Here is a 20,118-nt window from a genome sequence, read left to right on the forward strand (position 1 = left end):
CACAGAAGTATCCTGCAGCACTTAGCCCAGAGCAGATGCTAGAAAACTGGGCCATAGATGTATCATAGGTTTCCCCGTGTGACCCTGGGCAGGAGACCTCACCCAGGCCTAAGTTTCTCTCATTGTACATAGGTGTCACATTTAACTGTTAAAGGACTGACCCACTGATACCCAAGGCACTTGGAGATTCTTAGATATGGAGAACAATGTGAGAAGAACACCATGAAAGGGACATCAAGCAGAAAGGAGCTAACACACGTGTGCACACCCAGCTGCTCCCACCCACTGACTCCACACAGTTTACAACACATGTAGTATAGACAAGGTGTTCTTTTTACTGATAAGAGCAGAGAAAGATACCAGAAAAGTCTATCAGAGTATTTCTGAACAGTGTTCCCAAAGGGTCTCACAACGAACTTGCTTCCACTAGGAAGAATCATTTGTTTGCTCTCGAAAAGGGCACCCAAATACTGGGCAATACAGCTTTTAGGCCAGAAAAACCACAGATGGGACGGGCTGTGATTTGCAAAGCCACCTGACTTCAGCAGCTCTGTTTGTTGCAAGTTTATATGCTCCTCCTTCTCACCCTGATTCAGGGATCTTAGTCTTTCTTGCCCTTAACTGACCAGCCATGCAGAGGGACAAGAAAAAAACGGAGCCATTCTCTTCAGTGCCTTGTAGCCATCAGTGGCTTCCAAAAAGTCCTTCGCCCATGGATGGGAAGATCAATTGGAAATGAAAGCCATTCTCTCCCATATCCATCTACTCCCCACAAGAGCTTTGGTCTTTTTCACCAGAATAAATTTCAGCACCAAGTCTGACGATCCCAGCAGCAGCCCCAAGCCACACAGTGGCTCTACATACGATCACTCAGTCTGGATGTAAACGGGGACAGCCAGCATGGTGCAGGGGCCATCCGAGGCAGCCTGCAGTTCTGCCAAGGACAAATTGGATGCAATACTGCTGGGCTGCCCAGGAACGACAAGGTCCGAGTCGGCAGCTCCTGACCCACCAACCACAATGGACAGGACAGCATCTGACTCCTGGAATGGCTCTTTGTTAGGGACGTCTTCCCCAGCAGCGCCGTCCTTCAGCTCTCCCAGAGGCAGCTGGTTGGGAAGGGAAAGGCCCGCTTTGCGTCCCTGCACCACCCGTCTCTTCTGGGGCTTCCTGAGCTGCAGGTCTTTGTCCTTGGGGGAGCCCAGGCGGCACTTGTGGTCCTTCATGTACTTGTGGCGTGTGAAGCCTTTGCTGCAGGTGGGGCAGCGGTATTTGTAGTTGCCGGTGTGCGAGCGCTGATGCTCCATCATGTGGGCTCGTCGGCTGAAGGACTTGTTACAGTACTGGCACTTGTGGATCTTCATCCCTGCACACAGCATGGGAGGAGAGAGCTCAGTTAGAGAGTGCAGGAAAACCTACACTGCAAAGGGAAAGCGTGATAGCTTTACCTCCTCCCCCACGCAGGCGTTCTCTGATAAAAGTTTGAAACAGCCACCTTCTCACTCAACAACCCCATTCTTTTCAGCTTGCTTATTAGAACAACCAAAGGAGTTGTCTAACAGACATCGTGCCAGGCAAATTTGCTATCAGAGAAGGATGAACTGCTACACCTCAAACATCGTTGCTCGGAATGTTTACAGTAACGGTTCTTGCCTCGAGTGAGAGGTTTAAAATATCACTAGGAAAAAAAATGTGTCAGGTGGTCGTGATGAAAACACAGAACAGCCTTACACTCCCATTTTTTTTCTCCTAAATGTAATCTAAAAATGTCACAGACTGCACCATCAGCACAGTCTCAGCTGATCACCATTTGCAGCGCTTTGGATGTGAAAGGCATAGGAAAACACTTTTTACATTGACAGAAAACAAAGCAAAAAAAACCCAAAACAAGAACAACAAAAAAGGTTTCCTAGGGCACAATAGTAAATGAATCAACTTTATTAGGATCTGGAGCATCATTTTTGCACTTACCTGAATGGGACAGTATGTGAGCTTTCAGCTTGTCAGGCCTGTTGAACTCTTTATTGCAGCCTGTGTGGCTTCTGTAAGAACAACAAATGCTGGTGAACAGCATGAAGCAGCTGAAGATTGATGCATAAACTGGAGAGAGAGCCATCGCCCTTCTCCCTATCAGAAACTGGATGTGTCCCTGAGTATGGTTACAGTTGGAGCCCCACTATTTCAGCCTTTCTGGAGGGGGGCAAGAAATAAACAGGCTGCTATCAGGTCACATGGCTTTTGCTGGACCAAATGCCGCCTTTGCATCACCATAAATTCTGCTAACAACAGCAGGTTCAAGGTTCCAGTGGCAGTCAGAAATACTCTGGAAGGGGCCACAGGGTGGTTGGAGCAGGGACAAGTCGTTTCCAACCTTGCGACTCTATGATTCTAAGTCAGTCTCGACTATCTCAGAAATGACAAAGATTTGGGGATGCACCTCCTAAATCTAGATTTCTTTGGTTTGTACACTGGTTCCTCTGCTTCTAAGTGCAGCCGGGGAGACCCCAACACTCAAGCAATCCTGTGCTTTGTGCTCAAATTATATTCTTTCTCTTCCCCAGTGCTCTGTGAGTGCAATCTCCCAAGCCTCCCATGTAGGCAGGCACTATTTTAGAGGACTTGATGAACTTGTTGCCCCACAGAAAGTGAAACACAACCAACATTTCTGGGTTCCCAGCATTCTCGCCTCCTCAAGCAGCAGAGAACTGTCAAATGCCACATGTTCCCTAGCTATGTACAAGGAAAGTTCCTTCCTTTCCAAACCATGCCACAAGCCAACAAGACAAGCTGCAATGCCGGAGATGCTACGTACGAAAAAGGACATTTATACTTCTTGAAAGGTTCGTGGATCAGCATGTGCCTCTTGAGTTTGTCTTTCCGATTGAAAGCTGCATCACACACCGAGCATTTAAAGGGCTTTTCACCTGGATTAAAAAAAAGAGAAAGAAATGAAGAGACAGGGAAAGCACAGTCACACGGGGCTGCTCTAGTCACGACAGGATTCCCACTGGCAGCAGTGTTGCTCTACTTTATAAACTCTCCAGGATTCCTCACCCTGTGGGTAAATAGATGGATACTATTCCTACTGTGTGCAGCTCTCCAAGGCAGCTCCCTTAGCTTCTGCAGCCCTGGGCAGTGGGGAAGCTAGTTCTGTGCTCCACTTCCAACTGGTTCACTACTGGGCACAAGACTGAATGAAAACCACACATTTCCTAAAAGCCACGTTACCACAAATAACTCCTACGCTGCTCCTCCCGATATCAGGAAAATATCCAGAGCACCACAGGGCTCAGCAAGGACCACGATGCAGAGCCACTGAACGCTGCAGCGCCAGCAGAGCCCCGTACCTGAATGGATGTGGGCATGCAGCTTGAGGTAGTGCTCCCGGCGAAAGAACTTCTTGCAGATCTGGCACTTGAACTTGCTGCCTCCGCCGTGGGTGGGGATGTGGCGGCGCAGGTACCTCTCACAGGGGAACACCTGTCAGCACACAGAAACCAGGCTGAGTCAGCAGCACTAGGGGACATCGCTGAGCTGAAGGGGCAAAGGACTTGTAGGCTGTATAAAAAGCACGAGCTCAGTGATCGCTTTCTTGGAAAGGAAGCGCTGAAAGGACCTTTAGTTTTTGTAGAGGGCAGATACACACAGAGCTGATAAAGCATTCAACGAAACAAACCCTTACCCTTAAGAAACATACGAGCTGAAACATTACTGCTAAATTTTCTGACACCATTCTGCTGAGGACCAGCACCCTAGACAGATGCTCAGCTTCCTGCCAGCAGCAGGACCATGACACCTTCCCCCTGCCCAGCAGTTCCTACATTCCCATACTGTTGATTTTAGTTTTTGCTCCCTGTTACCTATTATCAAGAACTCCCACTCATGGTCTTTATAAAGTCAATATGAATGCTTCCCTTCGTGTAATGAGGACATTGGAAACATTCAGGCTGAGTTCCTAATGAGGATTCTGCAAGAACACATCCAGGGGGAGCAAAGGAGAGCCTAGATGTTTGATACCCAGTACTCAGTACCCAGACCTCCAGAAAACAGCAATATTAGCAAAAATACAAATAGAAGTTAAAAATCATGCTGCAGATAATGGGTTTTCAAACATGCATGAGGCATGCAAAGTCCCATCCAGGCTCAGAAAGGCATCTGTCACTTGGAGTGAGGGTGGAGAGAAGGCAGGTAAAGAAACACGGGTTACTAACCATGCCAGGAGCACGTATTCCCTTCCTGAACTACCTCAGTACAGAGTGGTCACTCCTTTGAGATTGTCCCTGCCCCCACTGCAGGACTTTCATTTCCTCTGCTTTAAACTGAGGAGCATTTCAGTCTGGATTTCAAAAACTTATTTATAAAAATTCAAACACCATAAAAATTTGCCCATCGAGCCCCTTTCAGGGCCATGCTGAAATGAACACTTCCAGCCAAAACCTACCCGTGCATCATGCCGGTCCCAGTCACATCATTCTGAAAGGTTTCTCTTTGCCAGGACACAGAGCACTCATCCAAAAGGTGAGACCAAGGGGGAACCCAGAGAGTTCTGTTGCAACAAGAGATGAGGACAGCAACGTAGGTGTCAGAGCTCCCCCGGGACCCAAGGGTTTCTGTTCACAACTCTTCCAGCCATGGGCAGACAAGCATGGTGGCTCAAAGGCACCACCACTACTCAGAGACATCCCTGACTTCACTGACACACTTACTTTTAAGAAACAAAGACTGCAGCCTAAAGCGTGCAGCTCTGCATTGTCATGGGAATAAGGGGACTCCCTTACAAATTCTCTTCATTAGGTCAGCAAATGAGGACCAGGGAGAAAAGCCAGCACTGTGGGGAGGAATGCACTCTGCACGAGGTCAGGGATGTAACCACCTCTGCCTCTCTGAAAAGCACCTTGTGAGCCTGCCAGTCCATACTGAGGTAGAAGGGAGAGAAAAGGGATCAAAGGGGTCTTGTGCCATCAAAGCCAGGACTGACAGCAGTCACCCACTCACCTTCTGGCAGTGAGGGCAGGGGAAGTTGTGCGTTGCTGTCTGCAGATGGTGCTCCAGGGCTTCAGGAGTGGAGTACTTGTTTACACACTTCACACATCTGAATGCAGAGAGAAAGGACAGAGCTTGTGAACAGGTCTATCACTGCATGCAGACCTCAACAGGGCAGCCCAGCCCTTCACCAGCCACCTTCTGCGTTGATTTTTGGCAGGGTCAGTTTGGTACAGACATTAACACCATCCCCTAGGTGTTCTGAAACCTCAGCAACCCACATGGCCAGATCACACACACAAACTCAACATCCTTCACCAGGAGAAGACGCTGGAAAACTGGGTGAAGAAACCTTTCAATTACTACTGCTCTTCTACACAAACTCCCATGGGAGCACCCAAGGACCAGAGCACATATTCCACACCATCTCTTCATGGAGACAACTAAGATCTCACCCCACATAAAACATCTCCTTCCTTCTTCATGCAAGTGAAGAAGCTGAGCACAGCACAGCAGTATTTCCCTTGGCTGAAGCAGCCACAAGGTGACATGCTTCACTGTGGGGTCCCCAGCATCTAACAAAGCTTCAGCTCACTCCGACTCCTCTCCTGCAACACCTGAGCTCACTCCACCTGACCCATCAATTCTCACAAACCCTGGCAGTATTTCTGAGACCCGTGTCAGAGCTGACTGGTAATGCGTGATGGGGACATGCATCATCAGCGAGGAACAAACACACACCATGCATCTGCAGGGAAACTTCTGTTTACTTTAGCAGACTAAAACCTCCACAAACATAAGCAGAGCTCTGACCTCAAAGATCTCTGCCAATAAGCCTTAGGATGAAGCCCCAGGCACAAGAATGGCTAGAAAGTATGGAGTCATTAGCAGTAGCTATTTATTCCACTAGGGTCCTAAGTGACTTTCAATATCCTCTGGGCTTCCTGCTCTCCCTGTATATCCCTATGGGCATTTCAACATCCCCAGAGAGCTGTGAACTCCCTCACCCTTTCCCTCTGTACTTACAGAAAGGCTTCTCCAGGTAGTATGCCCTTTCACAGCACAAGAATAGAAGTAATAACTCATTTTACCCAGGCACAGCTTCTGCAGAGCACACTCTCCTTGCTGCAGGTTTTTAAAGAATCAAGCTGGAAGGGGCTTCCCAGGGTCGCTTGCCCAACCTGGAGCAGGCTCAGCTACGCTCACCTCACTCCCGACTGATGATAAGAGCTCTTGCAGCGATGGGATCTTCCTAAAGAACTAATGGCAGTCCTCCTGAAAGGGCCCTTGCGTTCAAAATGCTTGGCTCAAATAGCCTGCTGGAGAGGCCCCCATCTACCTTTTGCGTGTCCAGGAGAATTATGGCTGCTGAACAAGCAGCCTCCTCACCTTAATCTTATGTTTCCCCTGCTCTCAACCAGACACCCTCTGCACACACCCACTCCTACAAGCCTCGTGAGCACTGTTTGCTACTGTACTTGTATACAGCCACGTCCTTCTTGGGGCTGTGCTGGGGCAGCAGGCTGTGCGAGTACTGGTGGACGCCCAGCTCATACAGGGAGGGGAAGTCCTTGCTGCAGAGGTGGCAGCGATAACTCAGCTCCTCCTGATGGCTCTTGATGTGGTCGAGGAAAGATTCCAGCTTCTGGAAGGTCTGAGCGCAGCTTTTCACCACACACTTGTACACCTGGGTGAAGAAGTGAGAGGGGAAGTGGAAAGGCATGCAGGGCAGGAAACACACAGGGCAAGTCCTCTGTAACAGGCAGAGAAATCTCCTGTTTGGAAATCACAGCAGCTGGGTATTTCATAGAACACAACCACTGCCTGAAGAGGAACTGAGGTTCTCTGCACTAGGTTGCACCAGGTTCCCAGAGCACAGACCATGCCCACACACTGCCCGTGAGGCCAAGAGCACTCAGTCAGGGCATAGCAAGGAAACCCTGCCCTGCAGCAGGAGCACAACACGGTGATAAACCAAACCAAGCAAAACACTTCCCTGATGGCAATAACAGCGCAGGGCAGCTCAGCATCAAAACGTAGCTGACAACTGTGATGAAGACAATGGCAGAACCTGCTGGGAACTAAACAGGAACCAAAATTACACTCCTGCAGCACAACAGCCATTGAACTGATACCCAAAGATCACCCAAGGAAGGACCCCACCGCACACAGCTGGCCCCACATAACCCTTCCTTGACCCTCAGAGCCACTTCAGCTGCTGGTCAACAGCTGCAGAGGTCATGCAAGTTAAGCACAATCCACAGGCAGGTCTTGCTCTCTTTCCATTTCCATCCCTGGGGTATGATCAGCTGCAAAAGGTGAACCCTTCTAGCCCTCAGCTCTCTCATTTCTTGAGGGCTGGCTAAACCTATTCAACTTCCACATGATAGTTGCTCTGCCCACACAGATTGCCAGGGCATTCCCCTAAGAAAACAAGAAAGCAAGATGGGAGAAGGAGATGTTTCTGTGAGCACATGAAACCACCTGAGGGAGTGAGACCACAGTGCCCCAGCAGCGACCATCCTACAGTGCAAGAGCTGCCACCTACTCTGAAAACTTTGGATTTTGCCTTTTTTCTTGTTCTCTAGTCACTCAAACCTGCTTGACTGATTTTTCACCAGTGGCTCAGCAGGACAGGGGCAGCAGAGCTTTTCAAAGCCACCCAGAACACACAGCTGCAACCCAGATATGCAAAGCGCTAAGCCGAATGGCAAGAACTTACCTGTCTCAATCTCACCACAGACACATGGCACCCTCTGTCCCTACCTGTTCATTCTTGTGCTGTGTCATGTGTGATTTGAGCTGGAAATAGGTGTTGAATTTGCTGGGACAGAACTGGCACTGGTAAGAGCTGTCGATCAAGACAACCTGCTTGGCTTCCAGTTTGCCAGCATCGCTCTCCTCCATGGGGCTCATGTCTTGGGGAGGTTGTGCTGGGTTCCTAGAGGGTTGAGTCAAACCTGGAGAGAAGGGAGAGAGAAAATCACAGCCTCTACAAAACAGCTCTGAAAGCTGCTCTGCAAACTTCGTGCTGCTGAGAGATACCCAGGCTTGGTCTGAATCCGGGCTCTGCCTTTCAAAGGCAGATTTTTAGATCAGAAACTCACTTTCTAATGGCATAGTTATAAGTTTGTCTGCAGACGACCAAAAGCTCTGACTACTCCAGCTTCCCCTCCTTGACCCATTCTCTTTACCATTGTGCTTCCAGGAACATAACTGTGCCCTGTGAGTATGGCAGGCTGCCAAGGGGGAACTAGTGCCAAATTTGTTCAAATGCCCAGCAGGAGACAGGTGGTCAGATCCAGCCAGTAGCAGTCCTGCTGTCTGCAGAGACCAGCTGCAGCTGAACCGTGTCCTAGGTATGACATTGCCATAGTGCTGTTTCTTCTGCTTCTACCCGTGACCAAGGTCATCAGCAGAAAGAGCAGACACCACCAACCAGCCAGGAGCTCTCCTTTGCATCAAGTATTTTCAGTTGGCCACCGGGACCAGACCAGTCCAGGCAATTTGCATATTGCCAGCAGGCAAAGAGCACCAGGCTGTGCTAAATCTCCAGCCTAGACCAGAGCTACCAAGTGTGGTTCAGGTACTGCCCAAGGTGCACCTGTCAGGAGTGAGAAAGGGAAAGATCTCTCTCCCTGTTCCTATACACATCCTGACACAGAGCCACCGTTTTCACCAGCACCTGAATCGGAGGCTGGGAGTACCAACAGATGAAGCTGTCAGCAAGAGTGGAGCAAACACAACTCAAGCATCCACTGCACTTCCCCAGTGCATGCCATTAAATCCCACAGCAGGACTGCAAGTGGCACACATAGCCCCTGTCTTCCCCATTTCTCTGTGGAGGATCAGGAGATGCAGAAATGCCCTCCCATCACTGCTCTGCCCCTAGCACACACCATCCCCAGGCAGCAAACCTGTGTTCTCCTCATCCTCTGCCTGGTTGGGGTTCAAGGCCATGACCTGCACCGTGATGGAGTTGCGGGAGATGGTGCATCCTAGTCCTGGAGGCCACACTTTATGGGTTTGCATGTGTTTCTTCACATTGGACTTCTGGGCGAAGGCTCGGCCGCACACGATGCACTGGAAGGGCTTCTCACCTGTGTGACTGAATGCAGAAGGCACTGTAGCTGTAGTCAGTGGAAAGAGGAGGCAATCCCCAGGTCTGGGCTGCACCACACCATCTCTGCTTGGCAGATCAGCCTCCAGACCAGCCAAACAGGTTTTCAGACCCTAACAGTATAGGAATGGTAAAAGGCCTGAGGAAACAAGCCCAGCACACAAACTGTGATAGTGTGGAAATGACAAGGGATCAAATGAAGAGCTCTGCAGGTCATTCACTGTTAGAGTTTCTGCATGGACTTCTGAGACCCCAGTGTTCTTCTCACAAGTAAAGATAAATAAAGATTCTCTGTCATTACCCTCCCTGCATACATGTGACTTCTACCCTGCAGTACCCTGATCTCCCCAGACTTGCTCTCCCCTATCCACAGCAGAAATCCCCTTCTACTTTGCTCCTCTGCTGCCAGAGGAAAAAGCTGGCTTTGACACATGGAGTATGTAAGATAAAGAGCCCAGGATGGGAAGGCGAGCAAACCACCATTTGCTCCTCATCTGTCCTGAGCTCATCATATCCCAATGGAGAAAATGCTGAAGATCTCAACTACCTCCTGCCAGAGCTCTGGCTTTCATAAAAGCTCCCCATGTAGACACTGAGCTTAGCTTGTGGTTTGCTGATTCCAGCCTTCCTGCAAAACATGCAAGCTGCAGCTTACTAAGGAGGCAGAAAAAGGATTGAAGGAAGCAGTGGAGATAACAGAAAACAGGTGGCTTTCAGGGTCTCATCAGTTAGGAAAGGTCTCCAATCTCAGCCCATTAGCAGAAAGAAGACTGTAACTTTGGTGCAGCCTTCACTTCAGCCGCTAAATTACGCTCCTGTAGAGAAGCCCTAGAGGGTGAGGGATGAAGCTCAAAGTCATTAGAGCATGGATTCTGGGAGACATGACAAACATGAGGTTTATTGGGCTATGCGGACTCCCTCAGCAGGGCTGTGCCCAGACCCACTCCAGCCACCCCACTGTGCTCAGGCTAGCATCACCCTTACCTTCTGATGTGCTGTTGCAGGTCAAAGTTTTTGGTAAAGGCCTTGTCACAGTAAGTGCATTTCAGCTTTGGGGACTTGGGTTTCCCTGAAAGAGTAAGAGTGTGCACAGGAATGACATGATTTGACACAACCTCATTGTCCCCCTCCACTGCAGGGCCTTCAACCAAAGGCATTTCAGAACCAGAACAAAGGACTGCCTGAACAGATCGGGGAGGGGAGAGGTGAAGGAACAAGCACCTATTAAACATAGCCTGAGCTAGCTCAGTAAGTGCTGAGGACAGCAGAAGGTGGGAGGCAGGGAATTCCCTTTGGGCTTTAACCACTCCAGGGAACCTTCCAGCCATGCTACAAATGGAAAACAGCAGAACCATGGGCTGCTCTAAGGAGACTCTGAGAGCTGCTTGATCATTCACACCACTGCAAATAACATTTTAACTCTGTGGGTCCAATCTTGGCCACGTGGCTTTCCTCCATCTCATGCCTGGGACCTCCCTTGTCGCTTGTGAGCACACATCCACCTCACCATTAGCAAGCAGGCTCAGCCAGCAGAGGATCTAACGCTCTTCTGTCCCATGGCTGCTGTGCCACTGTCCTGCCTCTCCCGTGTCATTCACAGGCACTGAAACACACACAGGGTTGGCTCTGCTGCATCCTTGATATTACAGCCTTTGAAATCAAGCCTCTCCCATCTGGCCCACAGGAACTGCAGCTGGGCATTACTGCCTCAGGTAACACGGACCAAGCTCTAACACCTTATTTTGCAGGATCCCCCATTTTTAAGTGCGATCCAATCAGCATGAAGCTGCAGAGATTTAGCACAAGTTTGCCTGTGCTTGCACAGCACTGTCCTTTCATGTGTACACAGAGGGGACAGGCAAGAAGCTTGCCCACGCTTTCACCTGCACTTGACAGCCTTGTGCAGTGATGGTGCTCCTCCCAGGGAGCTGCAGCACAGTCAGTGCCACCACACAGGACCCTGAGAGCACGGTGGCCTGCAGGTTAGCACAGGGTACCTGCCATAAGGACACTTACCTTCCTGCAGCCCACTCTCACTTTTGGAACGTCTACTTTTGACAGCTGAGGTGGAATCAAAACCAACCACGTTGCCTCCTCCTGCACTGGTCAAAGGTGTGGGAACGCTGGCACTCTTGGGCTTGAACCCCTGCTTCCCAGGGCTGTACACAGGGGGAGAGGGGTACACAGGACTTTCCACACACTGACTTGGTACCTGCAAGAGTTCCATTACCAGTGGAAAGAGGTTTGCTATACAGCACAATACTGTGCTAAGCACAGTTCCTACTATCCTCCATCTCCAGCAACACTTGCCACGTCAGGTTATTAGACTGGCTGAGTTTTCCTGCCACACTGAATAAATTTCTGGTTCACCAATTCATCAATGTTTCTCTAAAACTAACACTGTGCACACTATGAAACTCTGGCTGAACATCACAAAGCATCCAAGATTTATTACAGCAGGAAAAGAACACCAGAGAAATACTGAAGGAGAGCTCTACTAGCCCGCCTATGCCTAGTGCATGGAATAGCTCCTCATTCCTCCAGGGCAGGTGACCAGCACCATCACCGCTGAGCCTGCAGGCCCACAGCACCCTGAAGGCTGGGACCTCCAGGCCCTGCCCCAAAAGGACTGCAGATGGGAAGGAAAACACAAGAAAACTTCAGGCAGCAAAATGGAGCTGTTTACATCAGCACATCAAAAATGGATGTTTAGAGAAAAGGACAGAGACCAGCAGAGAGCAATATGGCTTAAGGGCATTCCTATTTCCCACCCTGATAAATTAGTATTAAGTACCAAGTATCCAACATGCCCATCCATTTCTGAACACTGTCACTTGCAGATCAGCAGCCAGTTACAAAGGTAAGGCTGGCAAACCTCTATCACACCCAGTAGTTTCGAATGTGAACGTCAGTGCAAACATGGAAGCTGTGGAAGTTGATCCACCATTAAACCCACTCCTGCCTGTGCCTCTCTTTAGGAGAAGCTCCCTTTGTCAAGCTCATTGAGATTCAGATTGGCTTCTTCTCTCCATTTAAGCCTGCAATGTACAGTGCAGTGCTCTGCACCCCTGAGACAACTCCTTCACCTCAGCCCTTTTTCAACACATGCAGGAAGCCAGCATCTGCCCTGCAGCTTTCTTTATTGCTCACAGAATCACAGCATGGCTTGGGTTGGAAGGGACCTTAGAGATCATTCAGTTCCAACCCACTCTGTTGTGAATAGGTTTGCCAGCCACTACATCAGGCACTAGATCAGGCTGCACAGGGCCACGCCAAGCCTGGCATTGAGCCCCTTCAGGGATGGGACTTCCACAGACCGTTTGGGCAGTCTGTGCCAGAGCCTCACCACCCTCTTGAGTTCTCAGAATCCCCTTCGTTTTGCTGACATCTTTCTGATCAGTACTTTTTCCTCCAGAGGAAATAATCCCTCAGATAACCTAGCATAACCTCCCAGTTGCTAATTCAACATTTCTAGCCCAAGCAGCATTGCTGTCTGGCTTGCTAGAAGAGGTCCAGGAGTACAGAGAGCCTGGGGACAGCCTTACCTCCATGGCTGGGTATGGCTGCATCCCCAGCGCCTGGATCTCCACGGAGCTGTTTGCTGCCATGGCTGCAGGAGCACTGTACACTTCAACCACACCGCTGCCGGTGTTGGGCTGCCCCGGAGCCCCCAGGCTTGGTGGGGGGGGTGGTGGGGGCTGTGGAGGAGGTGGTGGGGGAGGAGGAGGGGGCTGTGAGAGGTAACCAGCCCCGGCATGCATACTCAAGCCGCTCTAAAACCAGAAGAGGGAAAGACAGACAAGATGTTGAGAACACAGCACTGCTCTAGCAGCAAAAAGCTGGAGGGGTTGCTTCTTCACACACGCTCCCATGTCCCAAACCAAAAGGGCACTTGCAATAGTGACGGTGTCTTGATGCAAAGCAGCACTGTCCAAACATCAGGTTGGATCAGACTTCACTGACTTACAGAAGGTTGATTTGGACTGGCAGTAGACAACGCCTCCTCCAGAACCTAAGCATTCAAACCCCACTGTTTTGTTGCTTTGTTTTTAAACCCTGTGGTTACAGAGGATATTTTCAGGGCAAGAGGAGTGTATCCAGCATGGACAGCTTTAGGGAAAGCCCAGAACAACCATGCCAGGAAAAGAGATCAGTGAGGCAAACTGATAAGGGCTCTGGAAACCAACCACTACACAGGAGTGCAGCAGAAAGCTGGGGATTCCTCATTAAAAGATCTGAGCATCCAGCAACAAGGACACCAGCAGAAAGCAGGCCCTGAGTTACTCTGTCATTTACCCAATGCCCCTTCCCAAGCCTGGCTGTCCCCTGGGGAAGGTGCCCAGCACTCTGCATCAAAGCAGATCTCTGGGCTCTGATCAACCACCCGCATTCTCCTGCCACACAACCACAGTCCCAGGAAGCGAAAGCCCTTCAGCCCACACGTGTCCCTTACCTGCACTGGGGGCTGCACCGCTGGCATGGGTTGGTCCAAGGATGTAAAAGCAGACATGGCTGACATCAGCACCTCATCACTAACCAAGATGTTCCCCTGCACCAGGGTCTGAATCAAAGGCGACGGAGGAACGGTGATGTATGTAGAAATTTGCTACAAGAAAATAAACACGGCACTGTCGACCAGCAACAAGACAACACAATAAACTCAGAAATATGGTGACACGGCTTACTGCTGAGCCTCTGAGCCTCTTCTATCTGCTGACCAGAGGATGTGAGAAGCCAAAGTAATTACCTACAGCTTCCTGTTGAGTCCATGGCAGTTTCTAGCTGTAACAATAAAGCAGTGCCAGAAATGTTCTCCAAAAAATGGTATAAAAGATGACAGTGGCTCAAGGGAGAGGTCACTGGCTGCTGTTCAAATCAGTGGTTAATAACCAGCTTTACAGGACAAACTAGTCACAGACAAGATCATGTCTTTACTGAATATTTCCTGACAGCCATGAAAGTTGGAGGAAGACAGAGGCTGCTCTGGCTGCAGATGGTGAAGAGGAAGGGAGTGTGGATGTCCTTATTTTATGGATGAAAACAAACAGTTTGCTGTATGAGAGCTCCCACTTTGCTGCTGGGAAGCACCATCCACTGGCACTGAGTAAACTTGAAAAAATAACAGTTGGTCTGAAGAACTTCAGAAACCACCATGGCTGCAAGCACAGCATGTGTCTTGCACAAGGGACTTGCTCCTGATAATCTGTTGGGAAGGAGGGCTACGAGGTAAGGATATTCTCTTACTGCACAACACACCACGTGATATGGGGTTAACTGCAGGAGATGAAAGGAGGGACACAGGGGTGAGGCTGCCAGATACCTGCCTTTCTCTTCAGACCATGAGCCAGTGAGAGCCTTTCCCACCGAGCTTTGCACAGTTATTATTACCCAAACACACTGCAGACCTGGTAGTCCTGAGCAGAACCTCCTCCAGCCTGAGAAAGGTGTATCAGACGCTCACTCTGAAGGACACCTTGCTGCAAGGACCAGGCAAGTTTAATGGGAGGTCAAAAGCTAAGAGGACCACAGCTGAGAGAGGTGAATTATGAGGCATTACCAGACCTAAAAGCATCACCTAGGGGTCTCTCACTCCCACAAGCACGGTGGCAGAGCCTGCTGCTTCACAGCATGGTACCTGTCGGCTCGTGCTCGGAGCCTGCTGCACCGATGTGATGGAAGGGGTGTACACACTGTTGGTGGCCAGCGAGACTGTGGAGAGGGAAGGGGTGTTTCCCTGGCACTGCTCTCTCTTGTGGGTCATGAAGGCAGGCAAGGAGTTGAACTGCTTCTTGCACTTCCCACACAGAAACACATCTTCATCATCTGCAATTAGAGAAACAGGTCACTGCTGCAGGCCTTCCCCAGTGCTACAGTCGAGCTATAGCCAGCAAAGGCAAGAAAACAGACACTTAACATACCTTGGCATCTCAAGGATATCATCAGGAGATATCAGGTGCAACTGCCCTTCCATAATCCTAAATTCTCCCTAAATACAAGTAATGTGAACGAGACCTGTCTCGGTTGTGCTTCCAAACACAAGACATGCTGTCTCCTTGAGATGAGCTGAATCCCATCATCAGCCTTCTCATCCCAATGGCACGATCCAGCCTCACTCCTGTAGCACTTTCTGTTTTTAGTCTACAGAGCTTCTTCCAAAGCTTTACCCCAGATGAGACAGACTTTGTTACTCAGGTTACACAAAGGATGAGAAGTAAGGTGCATCAAATCACACAGTCAACTGCAACTTCTGCCTGAATCCCCTTCTCAGGAGCACTGCTGGTCTGTGGTGCCTCTACTTGATGTCAGAGGCAGAAGACAAGAACCCAGTCATCACGGGTCTACATGAAATTTGCAGCACTAGTAAATCACATAAGCACATGGCAGTTTTCACTTGAGCCAGTTGCACTCAAGCCTCTGGAAAAAAAATATCCTGAAGCTCACAGAAACTCCCATCTGTTTTGGGGATGCAGACCATAACCTCTCCAGGGGCACAACTCAGATCCTGGCCACCACAAAAGACTTTCTCTCTTTCTCCCAGGGCAACATAGAAATTCACTGTTTAATTCGATCTTATTGACTGGCCCACACAAGGGGAAAAAGGGCTGGAAGAATAAACACACTCACAGGTAAAGACTCACAGCATCATTCCACTGCACTGGTTGCTGGGTCTGCTGCCAGCCAAACTGTCAGCATGCAGCATGTGTGGAACCCAGCACCCAACTCAGTACCTAAGTCAGAGCGCCCTTAGCTGAAAACTGTGGGCTTCTGCATGCAACCACCTATTCCCATATCCACTCACACAGATGAGGTACCCAGTGACTGAATACATCCCCAGAGGATAAGAAACGGCTCATTAAATTAAAAAATACAAATACAGGTAGTGGCAAGGAGCAGCTGTTCCCTCCCTCCCCACCTTTATCCAGAACACACAGGCCACTCTTGCCACAAACCACCCAAAAGCATCTCTGCTCGCTTCAGCACTGACCCTTCCTCCTGCTCTGCCCAGCCCTGCTGAGGGATTCCAACACTCACAGCAGCACCCAACACGGACAGGCTGGCTGTTCTGACAGCCGTAAGAGCAGACTGGAGCAGACCTGCAGCCCATGGCCCCCACACCTCACTTGTGCTCCCCAGAACTCACCCATGGGCTGGATGGGGGCAGCTGCATTGACATTTTGAGCAGATGGATCTGTTACACCTCCTTGACCATCCAGCAAGGACTGCACAGCCAGGACCGTCTGATTATCCATTCCTTGAAGAAGACACAAGCACAGGTGGTAAATCAAGCATGGCATGAACAGGGATGGAGCACCCGGGGACCAGGAGCTCGCTCAAAGCAAGTCATGGAGAGAAGTTCTCTGCTGCACAGCCTCCCTCACCTTCTCACCATGCTCCACAGCATTAAGATTCACACTTAAGCCACAGACTCCTGTGTGTCTCTACAGCTTTGGTACATGCAGAAGAAAAGGAAGAAGTATAAGGAAAGCTGAAAGAGGGCTTGGTTCCAGATGCCCACCAGCAAGGAAGGATGCTTAGATAGCTACAAGGCAGACACTTGGAAGTCATGGGCTGCCCATTACAGCAGCCTGGGTGGCTCTCTCTGAGGACACGGCAGGATACTGCAAAGACAAGCCATCAAGCTTGCTGAAGACAAAATGCCTGGTGTGCAGCATCCTGGACTCAGCCCACACCTGAGCTTCTTTAAGATATTTTCCTAAAACACCTCCCTGTTCTCAGGATCAGCCTTCCCATGTCTGATCTGACACAGGCCTACAAACTACAGGAGGATTTAGATACAGCAGGAAGTATTAAGCAGGAGCTCTGGGGAGCACTGGCTGCCACTCAGTGCTGGGACACACAGCAAGCAGGACCACGGCTCCCTCCACTCTCTGCACCTCTCCATGAGTGCCTCTCCCTCACGAGCTGCCAGTCACACGCTCTTATTTCCATCTCCTGTGAGGCTCCATGGGTGCATGCACGCCCAGACTGTTGCAAGAACCAGCTCACTTGGCCTGGCACAAATATTTTTCATTACAGGCTCTAAAATGTTCCCGCTAAATACAGATGGGGACTGCTCACCTACGGAGGGAACGAGGCCAGAGACACACAGCCGCCGCATCGAGCCCAGCACGCACATTTTCTCCAAGATCTCTGCCAAATTAAGCTCTTACCTAGTTGGACCTTGGGATTATGTGCTGCGCTAAAGAGAAAATTCACCAGTCCAATCATTTTCCAACGGTGCAGGTGAGCAGAGGCCCCACTGAGAGGTCACACGTTTTAAAGACATTCTAAACACCCATTTCTCCAGCGCGAAGCCAACAACAGTGAGACTCCACGAGCACCATTTCCATCAACCATCCTGCACCAAGGAGGGCTCACACCGCTGCACAGTGCCCTTGGCAGACAGCAGAGCACTGTTCTGCAGCTGCCAGGGGGCGGAGGGCGGTAGCAGCTACTGGAAAGCAGCAGATCACGCTGCCGCACCGATGGGAGCCCTGTCACATAAATCACAGCCAGGCACAGCAGAGCTGCAGGGCCAGTTTTGCAAGCCTTCATTCTGCAGAGTGCTGCATCCCATCCTGCAGGCACAACGCCGCTGGATCCTTTCACACCGGCTTTCAAACACACCTCCTGCTCTGCACAGCATCTCCTGGGCAACTGCAAAGCACACAAAGCACACTGCAGGCTCTGCTTGACACATCCAGAGCAGTGAGGGGAACAGAGCAGCCTTTTTGCAGAGGGAGTAAGCTAGCAGGAGACAAAAGAAAACTGGGGATTAAATGCTCAGTTTTAGTATATTTGGGGAATAAGCAAAAAGAGTGGAAATGAAGAATTATTCCCATTGCACCTATTGCACTTGGTGTGCCCAGCCCTATTTCTAGCTCACTGACAGATCTTCAGAGTGAAAAAGCTGCACGGTGGCCTCAATCCTGCTTGCAGAATCAGCAGCACACACAGCCAAAGCAAAGCAGCCCAAGACAGCAGAAATAACTGCTCTTCGTTCTTTTGTCAATTTGCACTGATGCACAGGGTGTCCCTGCATTTCACAAGTTAAACTCACAATGACAGACTTAACACAGAGGGAAACATCTAAGGTTTAGTAACCAACAAAGGCAGGCAGGCACAGCTGCTTGGTTGTGCTGCTGCAGCTCCATGAGACGGCCATGGAGCAGTTCTGCACTGATAACAGCCTGCAGGATGCTCTTCAGCCACGAAACCTTAAAAAAAAAAGCCATCTGTGCCTTCCCAGCAGCAGCGTGCCTTCCCAAACCTGAGAGAAACACACAGATTTGGAGAAGCCAGGATAACAATCCAGGATTGCTGATTTGGGCTTTTATTTCCCTCTCCTTTCAAATCTCTCTCACTTTAGAGACCAGAACAAAACCACCCACTTCACCCAGGTTCTCCTATCACCTCAAGCCCTGAATTTCACACAGTAAACCCTTTGGTTTGCTCCTGCCAACACAGCTCCAAGGGCTGCAGTGGCAGTGCAGAGGTGTCCCTGCCCCATGGCATTCACTGGGAACACGACTGCCTTGAGCACGACACTGAGTCACCGTCAGCTTGTAATCAATCCAGTCAGCAAAACAAAGCAAATAGGTCCAGCTATCAAGAGCTGGGAAAAAGAAAGAAAAACAAACACAAACACAACTTGCAAAGATGCTTTGGCCTCATGAGCTCTGCAACAAAACCAACACAGCATGGAGCTGATTGCAGAAAGGAAATGAAGCACCTGGTCACACACAAAGTGCTGTCAAAGGCACCAAGAGCTGACCAAACTGAGGGAAATATTTGTTCTTGCTCATCCTGCTGCTGCTGCGGCCGCAGGTGCTGTTTGCACAGCAGTGTTATGATGCTGATACATGGCCTGGGTGACAACATGTCAAAGGGAAAGATGGAATCCAATCAGGGAAAAAGATGCTGCTTTTCTGCAGCAGGCTGACCCCAAGCACAGAGCCCTGTGTAGCCAGGTGCAGGCCATGCCTCAGAGCCCTGCACACACTGCACGGCCCCGTGCACCAACATCTGCACACACATAGGGGCAGGCAGCAGGCTGGGGGCAGGAGGGAAGCGTGAACAGCAGCGGGGCCGGGTCCTGCAGCCCTGGGGAAGAGGGACCAGCCAGAGTGCTGGCAGCAGGGTGCTGACGGTGTCCCAGCTGGGTGATTGGGTGCCCCAGGGCTCGGCGTGTCTATCGTACATCGCTGTCCCAACGGGCAAAGGACAGCGTGGCGATGGGGAGGCCCCAGAACGCAGGGACACGGGACGGCAGGGGACGCGTTGTGCAGGGACAGGAGCGCCCGCCCGAAGCGGCGAGCTGCAGGGGTGCCCAGGAGACAGGGGGCAAAGGGAGGCCCCGAAAGGGAACGGCGTGGGGAGGGGAGCGGCGGGCCGCCCCGATAACCGACGGGCACCGCGATGCCGCGGCAGCCTGGAGGCGCGGAGGTGACGGAAGGGCCCGGCCGCGCTCCCGCCCCTGCAGCCGCCGCACGGGGCCGCTCGCACCGCCCGTCCGCTGGGATGGGGGGGAGGGAGGCGGCCTCGAACCGCGGGACCCCGGGGCCGGGTCGGACGGGAGCGGCACCGCCGTTACCTTCCAGCGCCTCGAAGATCGCCTGCGCCATCTTGGAGCCGGGGCGGCCGCGACCCGACAGCCGGAGCGGGCATGGAGGGAGGAGGGAGGGGAGGCGGAGGGAGGGGCGGCACCACCCGCCGCCAGGGGGCGGCCTCCACACACGGAGCGAGCCCGGGCCGGGAGCGGGGCGCGCGGCGGGGCAGAGCGGGGCAGCGAGCCGCTCCCCCCGGGCGGTGCGCGGCCGGGGGCAGCTGGACGGGAACGGCGCCGCTCACGAAGCGCCCGGTGGAGCTTTAGCACGGCACCGGGGAGGGCGCCGACGGCATCCCGGCAGCCGGCGCTGCGCCGAGGGTCGGGAGCGCCTCGGGACACCCTCAGGGCCGGCCGTGCAGAGCACGGAACCGACCTCTCCCCGGGGGCAGCCGTTGGCTGCCGGCAC

The 20,118-nt window shown here is 51.3% G+C and overlaps 1 protein-coding gene across 2 annotated transcripts; it reads right to left on the reverse strand.

The window, feature by feature from the left end:
- Positions 1 to 310: 310 nt before the first annotated feature.
- Positions 311 to 19,816, reverse strand: ZNF341 (zinc finger protein 341). Of its 2 annotated transcripts, XM_052684116.1 has the most exons (15): positions 19,698 to 19,816; positions 16,245 to 16,355; positions 14,739 to 14,926; positions 13,557 to 13,709; positions 12,649 to 12,876; positions 11,120 to 11,315; positions 10,088 to 10,172; positions 8,901 to 9,091; positions 7,750 to 7,943; positions 6,462 to 6,670; positions 4,996 to 5,092; positions 3,348 to 3,480; positions 2,813 to 2,924; positions 1,972 to 2,042; positions 311 to 1,366 (listed from the first exon to the last, which is right to left on the reverse strand). In XM_052684116.1, the coding sequence occupies exons 1-15, from the start codon at positions 19,726 to 19,728 to the stop codon at positions 867 to 869; spliced, it is 2,499 nt and encodes an 832-aa protein (XP_052540076.1). In that variant the 5' UTR covers positions 19,729 to 19,816; the 3' UTR covers positions 311 to 866. The 2 variants fall into 2 exon arrangements, with proteins under 2 accessions (XP_052540076.1, XP_052540077.1); XM_052684117.1 differs by lacking the exons at positions 14,739 to 14,926; positions 16,245 to 16,355; positions 19,698 to 19,816 and adding an exon at positions 13,789 to 14,720.
- Positions 19,817 to 20,118: the final 302 nt, after the last annotated feature.

Source organism: Tympanuchus pallidicinctus, unplaced genomic scaffold, assembly GCF_026119805.1.
Source record: "Tympanuchus pallidicinctus isolate F22 unplaced genomic scaffold, pur_lepc_1.0 scaffold20, whole genome shotgun sequence".
In the NCBI taxonomy this organism is placed as follows: domain Eukaryota; kingdom Metazoa; phylum Chordata; class Aves; order Galliformes; family Phasianidae; genus Tympanuchus; species Tympanuchus pallidicinctus.